Source organism: Gopherus evgoodei, chromosome 8 (genome assembly GCF_007399415.2).
Source record: "Gopherus evgoodei ecotype Sinaloan lineage chromosome 8, rGopEvg1_v1.p, whole genome shotgun sequence".
NCBI classification, from domain to species: Eukaryota; Metazoa; Chordata; order Testudines; family Testudinidae; genus Gopherus; species Gopherus evgoodei.
Window position 1 is genome coordinate 101,632,097 of NC_044329.1, and position 16,639 is coordinate 101,648,735.

Here is a 16,639-nt window from a genome sequence, read left to right on the forward strand (position 1 = left end):
AGAGCCTGAATTCCAATCTTGGCCTTAGAAGTGGTTTCTTCAGGTCAGGGTTGAGGCCCATTGGCCTGGCAGTGTGAGAAGTCTTGTACTGCTGGGCACTGGCTGTTGTGATACCAGTTCTGTAGATAAATAGAGAAGTTAATTTCCTATGTCCATCAGTACAGCACTTTTCTTATGCCGTAGACTCACATGGGCAAACTAAAGAGCTGATAGGTGTCATTAGATTTAGAAATACAATTGGACTTATTTTCTATGGACTTTTCTTGAAGACACATGGTATTTGGAGGCATGTATTGTCACTGCATGCTAAGGTGCTAGATATGCTGGAAATAAGCTAGACAAATAGAAGTAATTACTTAGAGTATAATACACTTAAAAGCAGGGACCTTGCCTTCTTACTGCCTGTAAATCATCTAGCACATTTTCAGTTCCATATAACAACAAGTGATTATAATAAAGCTAGTTAGTTATGCTGGAATCAGTGAAGTATTTCCCACTTTGACTCATTTTAGCTAAAACTAAATGAAAACAGAAATGAGTGAGTCTATTTTAAAGACATGTACAATTGGGGACATAGGATTTTTAGAGTCCAGAGACAAAGCATCCTTCTTTGATACCAGCTTGTTTCTTTGCCTTTGAGAAGCTCATCTAGAATGTGAAATTACTTTTCCTTGTGTGGATGACAAGTATGGTGCTCCCTTCAGTGGGGATCAAGGGAGTGTAGAGTATGTGCACTGCTGAGCTGAATTATGTTGTTTTTTGTTTCCTCCTTGCAGTGAAGAAAACCTGTGCAGAATCAGACTTCACCTGCAACGATGGCCACTGCATCCCAGACAGGTGGAAATGTGACGGTGAAGAGGAATGCCCTGATGGGTCTGATGAATCAGAAGCGACATGCAGTGAGTACTGTAGATAATCAATATGTCTTGTGAAAGTAGAAATGGTTTAGAATGGTAAGGAAGCCAGAGTCACCTGCCCTCCTGAAGTTTGCAGGATGATCCCAATTTTCAGAGTTCAGTTATAGAATAAATTAGAGATGGAAAAGTTCTGTTAAGTCATTCAGTCCTAAAGTTCCCAACAGTTTTCCCCTCTAAGCTGCGCACCTGCGCGGTCACACAAGAGTCAATAAACTTGATTAATAGAGCCATGCACATCCAGAGACTTGTGTTCAGGTACCCCTCCCCCTGCCACTCTGCTGCCATGCTGCTCCTGCTGTCTGCCTTGGAGAACCTGGCCAGCTGCTCCCAGGACCCTCCTGCTTGCTGTGCAGAGCAGGCAGGGAAAGCGGGGGCACTGATGTCAGAGTGTCCTCCTCCCCGCCACCCATGTACTCCATCTCTGCAGAGCAGGGGAGGGAGGAAAGGGCTCGGGAGTTAACCAGAGCTGCTGGAAGCTACTGCGGTCTGCCACTGTGCTTAAAGAGACAGCACATGGTCTCTCATACACTTCTTCAGCAGCCAACACACACACACTCTCTCTGTCTCTCATGCACACGCTGTCTCTGTCTGTCTGTCTCTCTTTTACACACACACACACACACACACACACACACACACACACACACACACGAGTCTCTCTCACACACACACTCTGTCTCACACACGCCTGCAAACACACACATACACTCACCTCCCTACACATATTTATGTTACTGTTGTTGTTTTTACTTCTGAGTGCTTCCTGCAATGCACATATATTCTCTGTAATTTTGTTCTTTTAAAGGGCTGTTATTTTAGGTTTTTTGACAGGTTCATGCATTTCATAATTTTATTTCTCTCTTACGCTTAAATTTGAGTAGTGAGTTCTAAAATGCCTAACCTGTCCTGGCTGGAGAAATTATCCCTATGGTAACTTTTAAAAAATATATATTATATCTACGTTTTTTATTTCTACTGGTGGTGCACATCCACACATTACGCCAACATTTGTGCACATAACAAATTCATTCCACACATGGATGGAAAAAATTACAGGGAACATTGGTGCCCAACCTGTCAAGTAACTGGAGCAGTCTACGAGACTAAGATGTAGGCTGCACCACCCAGTGCCTCTCTCAATGATATAACTGGGGTTAAAAGCAGCCTTAGCTGTATTGCAAATTAGAATTCAGACAGCTGGATAGGTCATGGTTAGCAATGGTGCATGAGAGATTGGCACTGAATCTTATCATGAAAGAGAAGGATTCTAGAGTACCATGTGTAAGAGCTTGGAATATTAGTACTAATACATATACCAGGAGCCACTACTCTAATCCCTTCCCCAAAGGGTGTAGCATTATTCCCTGTAGTATTTATTTAATATCCGGTGATTTTGCATTATTGGTCTTTTGGAATCTGAACAAAACCAATTGTAATCAGTGGGCTTTGGATCAGGCCCTTTGAGAAATTCAGATTTACTCTGCTTTGGATGGTGGCATTCTGAAATTCATCATCACACTCCAGTGCATTTCTCTTGTGTTGCAATGCCACAACTTTTTAAGACTACTGTGTCATAGCACTGTATTAGTGATTTTTGTCTTGGAGGATGAATGAAGAAAGGTGAGCACTATAACAGAAGAAGGATCAGCTGTGGGGAAAAACTGAAGCAGAAAGTCAGTATGGCAAACACTCCTTTCAGGTTAGCATCTTTCATAAATGCATCAGTTTAGTAAGACATACATGGCCTTGGTTCGGTGCATTTTATCTTTTTCCTTTCACTCTTTATGAGAAAGTTCATCCACTTTCCACTGGTCTGGAATACTGAAGAGTTATTAAATATTGACTGATGCTGAATAGAAGGGGCACGTCCCAAGGAAACTGGAATTGAAACACTTGCTAGCACATGAGCCTTCACGCGTTGTGTGTTCATGTTGTGCTTGGGAGGATCAGAGTAAACTAATATAAACCACACATTGAATTTCAGGTCATGTACTGCACAAATGTATTCCCATGGGTCAGCAAAAGTGACAAGAAAAGTATTTTATCTGACTTCACCAGCGTGCAGCACAAGAAGAGTATACAATTAACCTTTTTTTTTTTTTTTTAAGTCTGATAGCCAGTTCTGCATTGCTACCTAATTAAGAAAGATAAATGTGCTTCTCTTTTGCAGGAAATGAGTGGATTATTTTTTCAAGCCATTTTTCAAGCCATTCGTTTCAAGTCCTGAAATAATTACCTCAGCAATGGCATTAACATATTTATATACTGTGTGTGTTTTGGTCTTTCTGTCCCTCCAGCCCCCTTCTTAGTCGAAAGCTCTCTTATTAATTCTGTATCCACTATCTGATTGCCATTGGATGTGGGTTGAATAACTAAGCAGTTCCATTCCCAGCAGTCTCTGTCTGTAAATCTCCTATCAGAGGCAGCAGAATGGGCTATGTTTAGAGCACGCAGTTCAGCATAAGGTCTGCAAGTGTTTCTTTTGACCTCCATCTCCTCTAGCACGTATGCATGTATTTCCTCTAAGAAGATCAGCCTTCAAGCTGGGTAGGAGGCTTGAATTCTGCCACTATTTGAGTACCTCGTTAGCCGTTTTATGAATGTGACTATGCTGTCCCAAGCGGTGACCTTTTGCTTGAAACCTAACAAGAGGCTGAAGGCTGTGTTATTCTCAGGTCAGGTGGTGCATGGGGGAACTGTGCCCTTGAAACATCTTTCACTGTAATATGAAATGGGAGTGGGAAGGAGCGTGGACTGTGTCACCTCAGACAAACTGAACAACCCTTTGGTAGGAGAAAAAAAAGTTTTTGTTCGGGGATGAGCAGAAAATCAGAAGCTCATTGAAAAGAGTGGGGGTGCCAGTATGCCAGCAATTTTCTCTTTCTATTCTTAAGTAAGACAGTTTTCAAACCATATCAAACAGCATGGCAGAGTGGGACAGTGGGAATTTTCTCTTCTTTGTTTAGGTAAGATGATGTCATAATCCCACCAGAGAAAAATGTCCTCTTAGCTGGAGCACTGAGAATTTTCTCCAGTGAATGCTCTCTCCTCTGCAGAAACAATAGACCCTGAAGCTTAACCCTGTAGATTACAAAGCATCTGTGGCCACCTAGGATTTCATGGTTGTCACTCTGTTGTGCAGCTTGGCCACTTGGTACTTCATAGAGACAATAGATCCTCCTGCTTCACAAGCACAGGCCCTGATCACTGGAACTGAAGGAGAATCTCTGTTAGCAGAACAGGGTCTGTAACACACAGTATTGATTCTTTGGTGTAGCGGGCAGTGCTACACCTACACACTGACCAGTTCACTACCCTAGTACAGTGGCCATAAATAGCTTGCACTGTCATTAAAGCTGGTGTCCAATTTCAATTCACTTCCACTTTCCAGTCGCTGATAACTTTCTCAAACAAACCTCCTTACTGGTGAGATTTTCCATTCTTCATCTAATCCTAAAGGTGTTTGGTTCTTTATTATAAGTTTTAGCCAGATCAGTTCAGTTTTGTGTAGAGAGTCCAATGACTCCTGTATCAAAGTTCACAGAGGGCCCTATATGTCCACCCTGCTGCTGTCTTAATACAGCATGAAAATCTATCTCCTCCCATGTTCCAGTTAGAGACCTTAAAAAAAAATAATCTGAAACTAGAAATGTGAAATTTGGCTTGCTTCATAAGTTTTTGAAATTGAAAGTTCATATCTAGTTTGAAGAAAATCAAGCAAGTAGTTTTAAAGTTCTGAGAATTGAAAGTCACCAGTTTTATGTGGACACGTGTAGAATTTTCCTCTCTGGTCTTTTTATACCTCACTTTTAAGAGACTTCAGGTGGAATTCAGGCTGCTCAGCAATTCACAGGACTAAACCCATAATTTATAAGCATGCATTGGTTGTGTGGTAAACTAGTGGGGGAATCTGTTCCAATGTTCTGTAGGTCTTTCGACCACCATCACTTGAGGCAGAAGTGTTGTTATAAACTATTGGCTATGTTCTTTTTTTTAATGTTCTACCCCTAACTTAAACACAGCACCCCAGTGTGTGTGAACACAATCTGAGGGCAGTTTCATAGCTGTAATAATAAGCTGAAAAATCAGTGAGAGGTGAAATGTACATTCTAATAGTATGGAAGGCCTTCTTCCTATATGGCCCCTCCCATCTTCTCTGCTTTCTTCCTCTTTTTGGTCAAAGCATTGCTGAGTTTGTACTTGTGGTTGGAAAACGTCCATAGGTCCCTTTAACCATCTCATTTTCCTTTTCGAGAATGCATCATGGCTCAGTATTGGACAGGGCCCAGGCATGCCGCCTTCCCTCAGAACAGAGCAATTTGAGGAACTGAGATTTCTCATCTTGGGAAGATGAAGCTGCTTTTTTAAATTAGTTGCTGTTAGAGAGACCACATAACTGGCAGCATCTGTGCCAGATCCCAGTTTCATTCCTAAAATAATATATCACCTAGATTACCACAATACTGGGGCATTGTCCATTGGAGCCAGTGAGGGCAAAACACTGACATGCTTAATATTACATTTTAGAAACACTTTCAGCGTAGGATATTGTCAGAACTGATGCTATTCTCCTTCTCAGCATCAACATCTAACCGGTTGCTAAATAGCTTTAACACTCTGGACGGAGCTGAAACTTTCTGATTGGTTGTTAGTGATGTCATGCCCATGTCTGTAATGCTCAGTAAAATGCAACAGCTCATTTCCCTTATTTGCTTCTATAAAATCCTTTTTCCGAAAGTAGCAGAACGTTCCCTGCTGGGCTTTGCTACATACTTACTGCACTTCCCAGGGCACTGAGGTCCCCCTGTGTCCATGTGCCCTGTGATGTAGTGACAGCATCATCATTGTACAGGATCCTGTTATTTTTGGATATGGGTAGTCGTGAACCCAAGTGCCACCCCAGTGACGCTGTTCCTGTTGCTAGAGTTAACTGTCTTGGAGTGGTTCCATTCATAGTTTCCTCTTTCAGGGATTTTATAACTCAGCCCATTAAAAGAAATGCGGTTGAAACGTTGTGCTTAAGAGCCCAGCCTGAGAGCTGATGTTTTGTTTTAGTAAACCAAAAAAACCCGCACAATTTCTTGGGCCATTGGTGAGTTATAAAGACAGAAAATGGCGAAGATTCAAAGATGGAAAAGACTTTTACATCCTGCAAACTCAAAAAACTGATGGTGTGGGACATGCCTACCTGATTCTAAGGCGTAAGTCCCCCTGCTCAATGCTTCAGAGGAATGTGAAAACACCTCAAAAGCCCTGGAAGGAATTCCTTCCTGAACCCTGAGTGTGAATACAGAGCAGTGGGTGAAAGAAGTGAACAATCTGAGAAACTTTCACACACGCCTATGTTTCAAAGTTAGGTTATTTATTTTCACTGAGGGTTCAGAGTCATCTAGTTAGTGAGAGTTTGCAGGATTGCTCCCCATGCCTGCTTTCTAATGCTTGTTTACTGACGATTAGTTTTGTAGCACAGATTCACCAGCAACTACACACCACATAACAGAAGCACTAACCCAGGAACCAATCCCTGCAGCAAACCCCGTTGGCAACCCTGTCCGCATATCTATTCAAGGGACACCATCATAGGACCTAACCACATCAGCCACACCATCAGGGGTTCTGTCAAGGTTCCTTCCCCACTCTGAACTTTAGGGTACAAATGTGGGGACCTGCATGGACACTTCTAAGCTTAATTACTAGCTTAGATCTGGTGCACTGCCACCAATCAGAATTTCAGTGTCTGGAGCACTTTCTGTCCCCCCAAAACTTTCTCCTCCCTGGGTTGCCTTGAGGGACTTCACCAATTCCCTGGTGAGTCCAGATCCAATCCCCTTGGATCTTAAAACAAGGAAAAATCAATCAGGTTCTTAAAAAGAAAGCTTTTAATTAAAGAAAGAAAAGTAAAAATCATCTCTGTAAAATCAGGATGGAAAATACTTTACAGGGTAATCAGATTCATATAGCCCAGAGGAACCCCCTCTAGCCTTAGGTTCAAAGTTACAGCAACCAGAGGTAAAATCCTCTTAGTAAAAAAGGAACATTTACAAGTTGAGAAAACAAAAATAAGACTAACATGCCTTGCCTGGCTATTACTTACAAGTTTGAAACATGAGAGACAGATTCAGAAAGATTTGGAGAGCCTGGATTGACGTCTGGTCCCTCTTAGTCCCAAGAGTGAACCACCCCCAAAACAAAAAGCACAAACAAAGACTTCCCTCCAAGATTTGAAAGTATCTTGTCCCCCTATTGGTCCTCTGGTCAGGTGTCAGCCAGGTTTACTGAGCTTCTTAACTCTTTACAGGTAAAAGAGGCATTAACCCTTAACTATCTTTATGACAGGCTCGTTCACCTGCACATCTACCAATGTGATATAGGCCATCATGTGCCAGCAATGCCCTTCTGCGACGTACACTGGCCAAACCAGACAGTCTCTACGCAAAAGAATAAATGGACACAAACAAGACATCAAGAATTGTAACATTCAAAAACCAGTAGAAGAGCACTTCAATCTTCTTGGACACTCTATAACAGACTTAAAAGTGTCTATTCTTCAACAAAAAAGCTTCAAAACCAGACTTCAACGAGAAACTGCAGAGCTTGAATTAATTTGCAAACAGGACACCATCAGATTAGGCCTGAATAAAGACTGAGAGTGGCTGGGTCACTACAAAAAGTAATTTTCCCTCTGTTGATGCTCACACCTTCTTGTCAACTATTGGGAATGGGCCACATCCACCCTGATTAAATTGGCCTCGTTAGCACTGACCCCCCACTTGGTAAGGCAACTCCCATCTTTTCATGTGCTGTATAATTATACCTGCCTACTGTATTTTTCACGCCAAGCATCTGATGAAGTGGGTTATAGCCCACAAGAGCTTATGCCCAAATACATTTGTTAGTCTGTAAGGTGCCACAAGGACTTCTCATTGTTTTTGCTGATACAGACTAACACAGCTACCCCTCTGAAGACTGATTTCTGTTTCTCTTTTGGAAATTTGAAACAGCTCAATTATCCAGCAAGGTATTTTTGGAAATGGTTACTGCTTGCATACAACCCTCTCCTTTTTCATCTGTTTTCAGGCAGATCTTTAGCCCAAACATTTGCACATCTCCTCAGCTTCAACCAAGCAAATTATTCATGCAATGTGCGATTCTCAGTGTCTCCATCAACTCTGAAGTCCTATCACTTTATGCACTAGTATAGGGTTAATGAATTTTTTTAGTCTCATTCAGTTTTATTCAGCCTTCAGAAAAACGTGTCTATCTTTATTTTTTACCAACTGATCAATTTGGGGATCTATTGTAGGCTGGATCTTGCCCCCTCTGAAGTCAATGGTAAAACTTCCATTGACATAAATAGGAATGGGGTGCGCCCCTAAATCAGGAGAGGTGAACTGTCTCTGAAAGTCATATTAACTCAGTAATTTTTACAGTCAGCTAAGAGGCAGGACTTACCGGTAGGATCAAAAATATGTATTAAATGAGGTTGATAATCATTTTTTTAAATTCATACTAAGGGGGTAGAACTTATTTTTCAAAATATACTTTACAAATGAGACATCAGAGAGAGACGGGTGAGACTGGCCAGGAACAAAGAAGTAGCCGATAGCCCATACTGAGCTGCTGCTGCTGCTGGAAGGGGAAGCTTGATTCACACACAAACAATTGTATGTGTTGCTAGGAGAGGATGAAATCAGCTAATTGTGGACATCTGCTTTGGGATGCTAACTGCCAGGATCACTTTTCTTGTGATTCTGATCAGACTGAGCCTTTGTGGATTTTGGTGGTGGCTCCTATTTAAGCATTCAGCCTCTCAGTTAATTGAAATTCAGCACCTTGTAAAGATGCCAGTACGCAAAAGCAAATAAACCAAACATTTTGTTTTTAGTGTTATTTTCAGATAAACATCATAAAGTTTCCTTTGGGGAATACAATATTCTCCTCCTGTCTTAGAGCAGCATTGTTGCGTCTCCTTAACTAGAGCCAGGAAATTATCTGAATCCACACTCACTGCTATAAATCAGCCAGCAAAAGGTGCTCTGAAATAATCATGCATTTAATTTTTATGGTACCAGTTTGCTGTTCTATTCTAGGTGCCCCACCAACATCGTCATTAAAAATCTAACAGATAGGAGTAGTTGGAAGCCTGTTAGGGCTTAGTTAATCCCCCACCTACCATGCAAGTCTATCAGCAGCTATTTTGAGATGCAAGGTGAGCTGTCTGCATCATAGTAATATCAAGTGCATGAGAAATAACTGCTTGCAGCAGCATTACTCAGACGCTTAATACAGGCAAAGAAGAACACCACAGCCAGGTGAAACTACAAAGAGAACTTCAGTAGGTAGTGGGTATACTTTCTCACATTAGGACTTAGTGAGAACACCAAAGTGCATCATGGGAACTTTCAGTAACAAAGGAGGTCAGGGGAGCTCAGTTTTATCCATCCAAAAGATGGCACCTTTAACAACACTGTGCTCTCTAACACCATACTGGGACACATGTTGGAGTTACTGGTTCATAATGACTCAGTGGTCAGCTAGTACCAAATTGTGCAGCATCATGGGTTTTCCTTGGCACTTTTTCTATGAAACTCTTTTTAGCTTGTGAAACTTGGTGTGATCACGGGCCATAGTGAAATGGCTGAAGACAAAATTTAATAGAGGGAACATTGATGGTTGCACATAGCGGTACAAAACAATAGTGTGTGTCATTACTGCCCAATCCAAAATGAACTTGTTTTCCCATTATCACAGAGTTTTGGAAAGTGTTACATCCTTACCTAAGCTGTATACTGGCTCCCGTTGACTCAGAAAAGGGTGAGCAGATTTTCTTGGATCTTTGCATTGAGGACAGTGTCTTTTACAAGTGAATTGCCTTGAATTTCTAGGAAGCCAATATTAAGCAGTTTATTCTTTACTATTTTCCATCCCATTTCTTGAAGCTAAAGAATGGATTGGATTTTATTATTAAGCTAGCAGAGACTCCTTGCAGAATTACAGCTTTAGCCACCTGATATTATTTCACCCTAGTAACTGAACCATCTACTTTCTTGTAACATTTGAAAAGGGAAATTTTAAATACCCTCTGAAGTATATTGGTTATTTAATCAGAGAGACAATTTAAAAAAAAAGCTCCAGAGAAAATAAAAATTGTTAACAAATGGTAATAGTGCTGATGGGAACACAAACAAAACAGAAAGAAAAAGCAAGTGAAAATCTGAGCTAGCAAACTCTAGCCTCAGGACATTGTATATGTATAATGAGATAAAGGAATTCAGGCAGCATAAATTTAGCACTGACTTTTTTCCCCTTATCGGACATGTGACACTTTCCCAGTGAATAGCAGAAATTATTATACAGAAAAGTATAATGGGGAGTTTTGAGGAACAGAAAGATGAGGAGAAATCGAATACATATTACACATAATAGAGCGATGATTTAAGGAGGATAGGTTTAATAAGCAGCACTCATGCAAATTGATCTTTAAATGGAGATATAATTTGCAGTGAATTTGGATCTCATATGCCCTCACCAGAAAGTCAGACAATTTGTGCTCTCTTTTATTTCTAAATGGCTGCTCAGAGAAATGTATGTGAACAGTTTTATTTTTAATATTTTCTATTTTGTGGTCCTGAAGACTCTAGCATGCTGCTGGTGTTCTATAAAAAGTGTATTATAATTACTATTTCAGTCCTGTGGATTTCTGTTAAGTTGCACCAAGTGAGATACTATAATTGCTACCATGTCTTTCCTCCCTTCTACACATCTGCTCCCGACTCCTATCTCCTCATTTACCCCGAAATAAATTGTTTTTGGGTTATTCCTCTTTGATCCAGATCTACTGCATGACTGACTTGGTTTGGGGACATTACTGTAGGTTTCTGCAAAGCAAGTTGTTAGACTGTTTCTTGCCCTATGAGACTTTAGTCCTGGAGGGGAATGATGGAATGTCTCATTTAGGGCATCACACAAATACTGGGTCATTGAACTTTGAGCAGGAAAAAAAATAGGCCAAATCAGTCAGAGAGAATCAGATATCAAGTTCTGGGACCTCGGGCTGTACTGCAGATAGAGATTTCCTGTGTCTTTTACTACAGTGGCAATTAACAGAGCAATCCTATTAGTATACACTATGATGCTTGATGTTGGGTTTTTTGGGGTGGGGTAGGAAAAATTCTTTGAGGACCCTTGTAGTTTATGAGTAGTTATACAGATGGCTGAATATCCCACAAGAATTTCACGGAATTACAGATTAGATGATTGAATATCAGATGCACAGGGGCCTGTTTTTACAATGGATAAAACAAACTCCTTGGTTTCACTGCACCAAATAGCAATTTCTTACATAAAATACAGCAGCTCAGATAATAGCAATGTTAGTGTTCTCCAGCAAAATAATGGGACAGATGGAGCTATGCTGAAGATCCAGCCCAAACTCCACGACATCTATAAGGCAGACAGGCTAGAGAATATAGAAATGTAATTATGAAAATTTCCAGTTACAAAATTACCATGACTGGTGTGGCTATGTAAGAGGAAGAAGGAAGACAGCCTGCTTTTGAGATACTCAGACTGAAGCTGCAGTGCTAATAGTCAGAACAGTCATTTCTGGACTTGCTTGCAGTGTTTGTTGTAGCCATGTTGGTCCCAGGACATTAGAGAGACAGGGTGAGGCAGTATCTTTTATTGGACTAACTCGAAAGCCTGTCTTTTACATCAACAGAAGTTGGTCCAATAAAAGGTATTACCTTGTTTCTCTAGTTTCTTGATATGTCAACTTGATCAAATCAAATATGGAAGTCACCAAGACCGAGTAAAGATGGAACATCACAAGGGCATTTTTATAGTCTCTTTTTTCTGATTATCATTGTACTTTAACTCCATACCCAGGATAGTTTTCATATTGTTCACAAACCTCTGTCAGCATATTACTAGTTCCAAGTGTAATTAGGGAGGATTCCAATTTTAAATCTTGATATTCTAGCTCAGTAGTTCTCAACCTTTCTAGACTACTGCACTCCTTTCAAGACTCTGATTTGTCTTGTGTACCCCAAGTTTCACCTCACTTAAAAACTGCTTGCTTACAAAATCAGACATAAAAATGCAAAAGTATCACAGCACACTATTACTGAAAAATTGCTTATTTTCTCTTTTGTACCATATAATTCTGAAACACATTGGTTGGAATAAATATTGTACTTACATTTCAGCATGATACTTGAGCGGTCTGCATCTCCTGTCTGGGAGCATGCAAGCCGCTTGCACATACTAGTGGACCAGGGACAGGTGCCGGTGAGCCTCGTGCCCACATCACTGGGCAGGCCTGAGGGCAGGAGAGCCATGCTGGAAGAGTTGTCTACATGGGGCGCTGGCTCCTGCGAGTGGCAGCCCGACATGCTGCTGCTTTTGCTGTTGCGGTTCCCAGTAGAGCCCTGCAGCTCTGTGGATATCTGCTTTATTTCTGTGGATGTTCGTGTATATCAGTTTTGTATTTGCACAGATTTCTGCTCATTCCTCTACTTAAGGCACAAGACCAGGAGTGGGCAAACTTTGGCCTGAGCCACATCGGGGTTGCTCAACTGTATGAAGGGCTGGGTAGGGAAGACTGTGCCTCCCCAAACAGCCTGGCCCCCACCCCCATCTGCCCCCTCCCACTTGCCGCCCCCTGACTGCCCCCCTCTGAACCTCTAACCCATCCAACCCTCCCCCTGCTCCTTGTCCCCTGATTGTCCCTTCCTGGGACCTGCGCCCCCTATCCAACCCCCCTGCTCCCTGTCCCTTGACTGCCCTGACCCCTATCCACACCTCCACCCCCAGACAGTCCCCCCAGGACTCCCCCCCCCATCCAACCACCCTCTGCTCCTTGTCCCCTGATCACTCCCTCCCAGGACCTTCTGCCTCTAACTGCCCCCAAGATCCCACCCCCTTATCTGACCCCCTCTGCTCCCTGTCCCCTGACTGCCCTCCTGACCCCTAACTACATCCCCACCCCCTGACAGGCCCCCCGGGACTCCCACTCCCAACCCTCCCTCTTCCCCATCCCATGACCATCCCCCCAGAACCTCCGCCTATCCAACTGCCCCCTCCTCCCTGACTGCCACCCAGGACCTCCCGCTCCCTTACCCAACCTCCCCACTCCCTGCCCCCTTACCAGCAGCAGGAGCTCACAGCTGTGACACCTGGCCAGAGCCAGCTGCGCTCCCGACGCTGCCCAGCGGGAGCAGTGGGCCAGAGTGCAGCCCACATGGCCGTGTGGCTGCAGGGTAGGGGGATAGCCTCCCCGACCAGGAGCTCAAGGGCCGGGCAGAATGGTCCCGCGGGCCGGATGTGGCCCACAGGCCATAGTTTGCCCACATCTGCAGAAGACCATCTTTCTGAATTTAGTGAAATCTAGTGAAACCAACTCAGTGGAGTTCTTCCACCTCAGCAGTAGGCAAACCTCATCTGAGACTGTCCTCTTGACAGTCAGAATCTGGACCAATGGTTAATATGTCTTTCCTTCAGTGTTATCTGGCTTCAGAGTTTCACTCACTTGCGGCTGGAATTACATGTGTAAATTAATTTTGCAGATTAGATAATGATTAGGGGTTAGTTTTATCAACAATAAAAGTCCTTAAATAATGTGTATTTAAACAAACAAATATTTTACAGGAAGATCATAACAGGGCAGAACTTGGCTCCTTTTACTGTGCATTTGTGGGTTATAGTGGACTTTTCTTAGCCACAGAATGTCTTAACCAATGCCTTAATTTAGTAGTGGTTTATAGGCTTATTTCTGGGGACATAGTATTTAATGTCTGTGTTCCAAGTAGCAGGTCTCAGCCCTCAGTTCACCCCTTCTCAATCTTGTGTTTGTCAACACAAAGGATTTAATTCACCCACTTCATTTAAGTCAGACTTCAAATACATGTGGGAGTGTGCATTCATAAACATGGTCACACATCCATGTACACGTACTAGCTGTCTCACTTTTAGGAGATACAGCTGATTTTTTTTTAATTGCCTTTCTTCAGCTCTGTACCTCTAACCTATTCACTTGACTTTTCATGTGAGTACTTAAGGTCTTGTATTACGAAGGACTTTATTTACTAGTACAAGTTGCAAATGATGGTCCAAAAAGATTGGGGATAAGTGGCTCCTTTGCTTGTTTCCTAAGAAGCAGGTGAACTTCGTCATTTTGAAACAGTTTTACACGCGGCTCCGCTGGAGCTGCCGCAGTCGTGCCTGCAGGAGGTCTACTGGAGCCGCGCGAGGACCCGACTGTCCGCAAGCATGACTGCAGCGGCTCCACCGGAGCCGCGGACCAGCAGACCCTCCACAGGCACCACTGCGGCAGCTCCACCGGAGCTGCCTACCGCCCCCTCCGGCAAAATGACGCCCACCAATTATTCTGGCACCCGAGGTGATTGCCTAGGCTGCCTAAATGGTAGCACCGGCCCTGTGTATGGGATGAAGTTTTCTAGCAAGGTGTAGGTGGAAAAGTGTGTTCTGCCTAGCCATAGGACTGCATGCTGGTGGTGGTGTGTGACATCCTAAATGGGTTCAGTTTGTTTTAACATCTCATCTGTAAGACTTAAAAATTGATTATTCCATCCTGAAAAACTAAAATTCGTATTTTTGTAAAGATTAAATTATATTTCCAGATAAACTTTAATAGCAGCAGTACTATTCAGGTTGTGTCTTTCCATTTGCACGTGTAAATGAATTTAGGATGTTCTGATTTTTATAAATGATAGATTCTTTGCTTGCCTTCCGATGCCTACTCTTTTTTGCATTAAGCTCTTCCTGTCATCCAGAGTCTCCTGTACTTGCTGCCTCATGTCTGGCAAGTAATTTTTTTATAGATTGGAAACTTTAACGTCCCATCTCTAATATATAAACCCCCCTTTGTATGGCAATGCAGTGTCATCATTCGATGTGAACCAAAATCTTGAGGTAACATCTCCGCTATCTGCCTGTGAGGTGAAGGTGCTGTCAACAAAGAAGTGTCATGGCTTCCTTTGTGTTGTGGTATACTGTAGAGATGTACAATACAGAGTGCTACATTGCACTCCAGTTCAGACTGCAAGGGAAAAAAAAAACAAGAACTTGTCCAAATGCTACTGCAATGGGAAATACCAAGGGATCTATATGACTGTTTATAACATACTTAGGTGAACCTTTCCTTTAAAAAAATTATTGCTGTATTTCAGCAAACATCAGGTGATTAGCAAGACATTTTAAGAAGAAACATTCCCAGCTAGTGAAAGCCACATTACCCTAAATTCCTGATAGTAGTCCAGCCGTTTCATGAGTCCTGCATAATTTGTCCGTATAATTTTGATCATTCAGTTTGCCAGGTTTCATTATATTTGCTCATCTGTGGGGACCTTTGGTGGCTTCAGTTTCCTGTTGGTGAGAAGTACTTTTCAGCCTTTATCTTTTTTACAGATGGTTATCTTTATACTGGTGCTTGACTCTTTTATCCTCGGTATAATTTTGTCCCCCTAGTGTTTTATGGTTTTTTTCCCAGTTTTGATTAGAATTGAAGTAATCTCAGAGAAAGAGAGAAAGAAAATGCATCTAGACAAAAAGAAAATGAAAGAGCAGCTGCTTAATACAGAGGCTCAGACAAGCCAGAGGGTACACACTGGACCCTTAGCCACTCTTGGGAGACTTCTGAAGAGAACAGTATTTTCATTCATATCACCTGTGGGCTTTATATGGATAACAATATGCATTATTAAAGTGTTTCTGCTTTCTAACATGTAGGATAAATAATTGCTTTTTGATACAACAAAGAAATAAGAGTTCAACCATGCAGCATGCCAAACGCGTACACATTTATATTGATCTCATTTACACTGGGGGACAGTTGGAGCAATGGCTTTGAAGTCATTGAGCCAGATTTTCCCCTGCATTGGTGGTACTGGGTGCCCTTTTAGCTGCATAGAGCTAATGTATTGGGTCTCGTGCAACCCTCTTTTCTGACTGCTGGCATAGTAGAGGTGGCTGAAAGAAAGAGGATATGGCTGGATTTTTTCAGAACTCCACTGAACCCGGCTGGCAAATTGGTCCCTTTTGGGCCATTGACATCTAGCATAATACACATATTAAGTATTTATATTATGGTAATATCCAAAGGTTCCAATCAGGATTTAGGCCCCTTTGTCCTGGGCACTGTATGATGTAATTTAGAGCAACCCTCAGGCTTCTGTAATTTATACCTAGGGTTTGGATTGGCATAAACTATCTCAAAGCTGCCTTTGGAACCCCCACCCTTAAATTGCAATGTGTGCTTCTGAACCATAGCTAAGGAGCTGGGCCATTGCGTTCAGTGAAGTTGCACTATTCCTACACCTGCATAACTAAAACCGAGTCTGGCCCAGAATCTCTCTTTATATACCGTCATATGAGATTTCCATGGCCTGACACTATGGAAATCTCAAACTAGTATTCCCCTTTCCCCTCGTTTCCTCCGTATCTCCACTGTCCATGGGCTTAATAATACTGTTTGTATTCAGACTTTACAGAGCAAGCCTTGGAAAATAACTCAATTTATTGATGGCCGTCTCACTAAATGCAACAAGTGATGTCTCAGCTTTCAGGCATTTGATTGGTATCACTGTGGAAACTGAAGACTAATCAAAGAGGCTTCCACAGCTGAAAATAATTTGTGGATGATGAGGAATGAAGGGTGTGAGCTACTGATAAAGGTGTTTCTGATCCTCTAGATTTATCATTTT

General features: G+C 42.2%; 1 protein-coding gene across 3 annotated transcripts in view; it reads left to right on the top strand.

Annotated features, from left to right (window-relative positions):
• LRP8 (LDL receptor related protein 8) overlaps positions 1-16,639 on the top strand; it is a 280,880-nt gene that overhangs the window by 149,079 nt on the left and 115,162 nt on the right. For all 3 annotated transcript variants that reach the window (XM_030573822.1, XM_030573823.1, XM_030573824.1), the window contains exon 3: positions 777-899. In XM_030573822.1, coding sequence (XP_030429682.1) covers positions 777-899 — 123 coding nt within the window. The remainder of the gene's footprint in view (positions 1-776; positions 900-16,639) is intronic.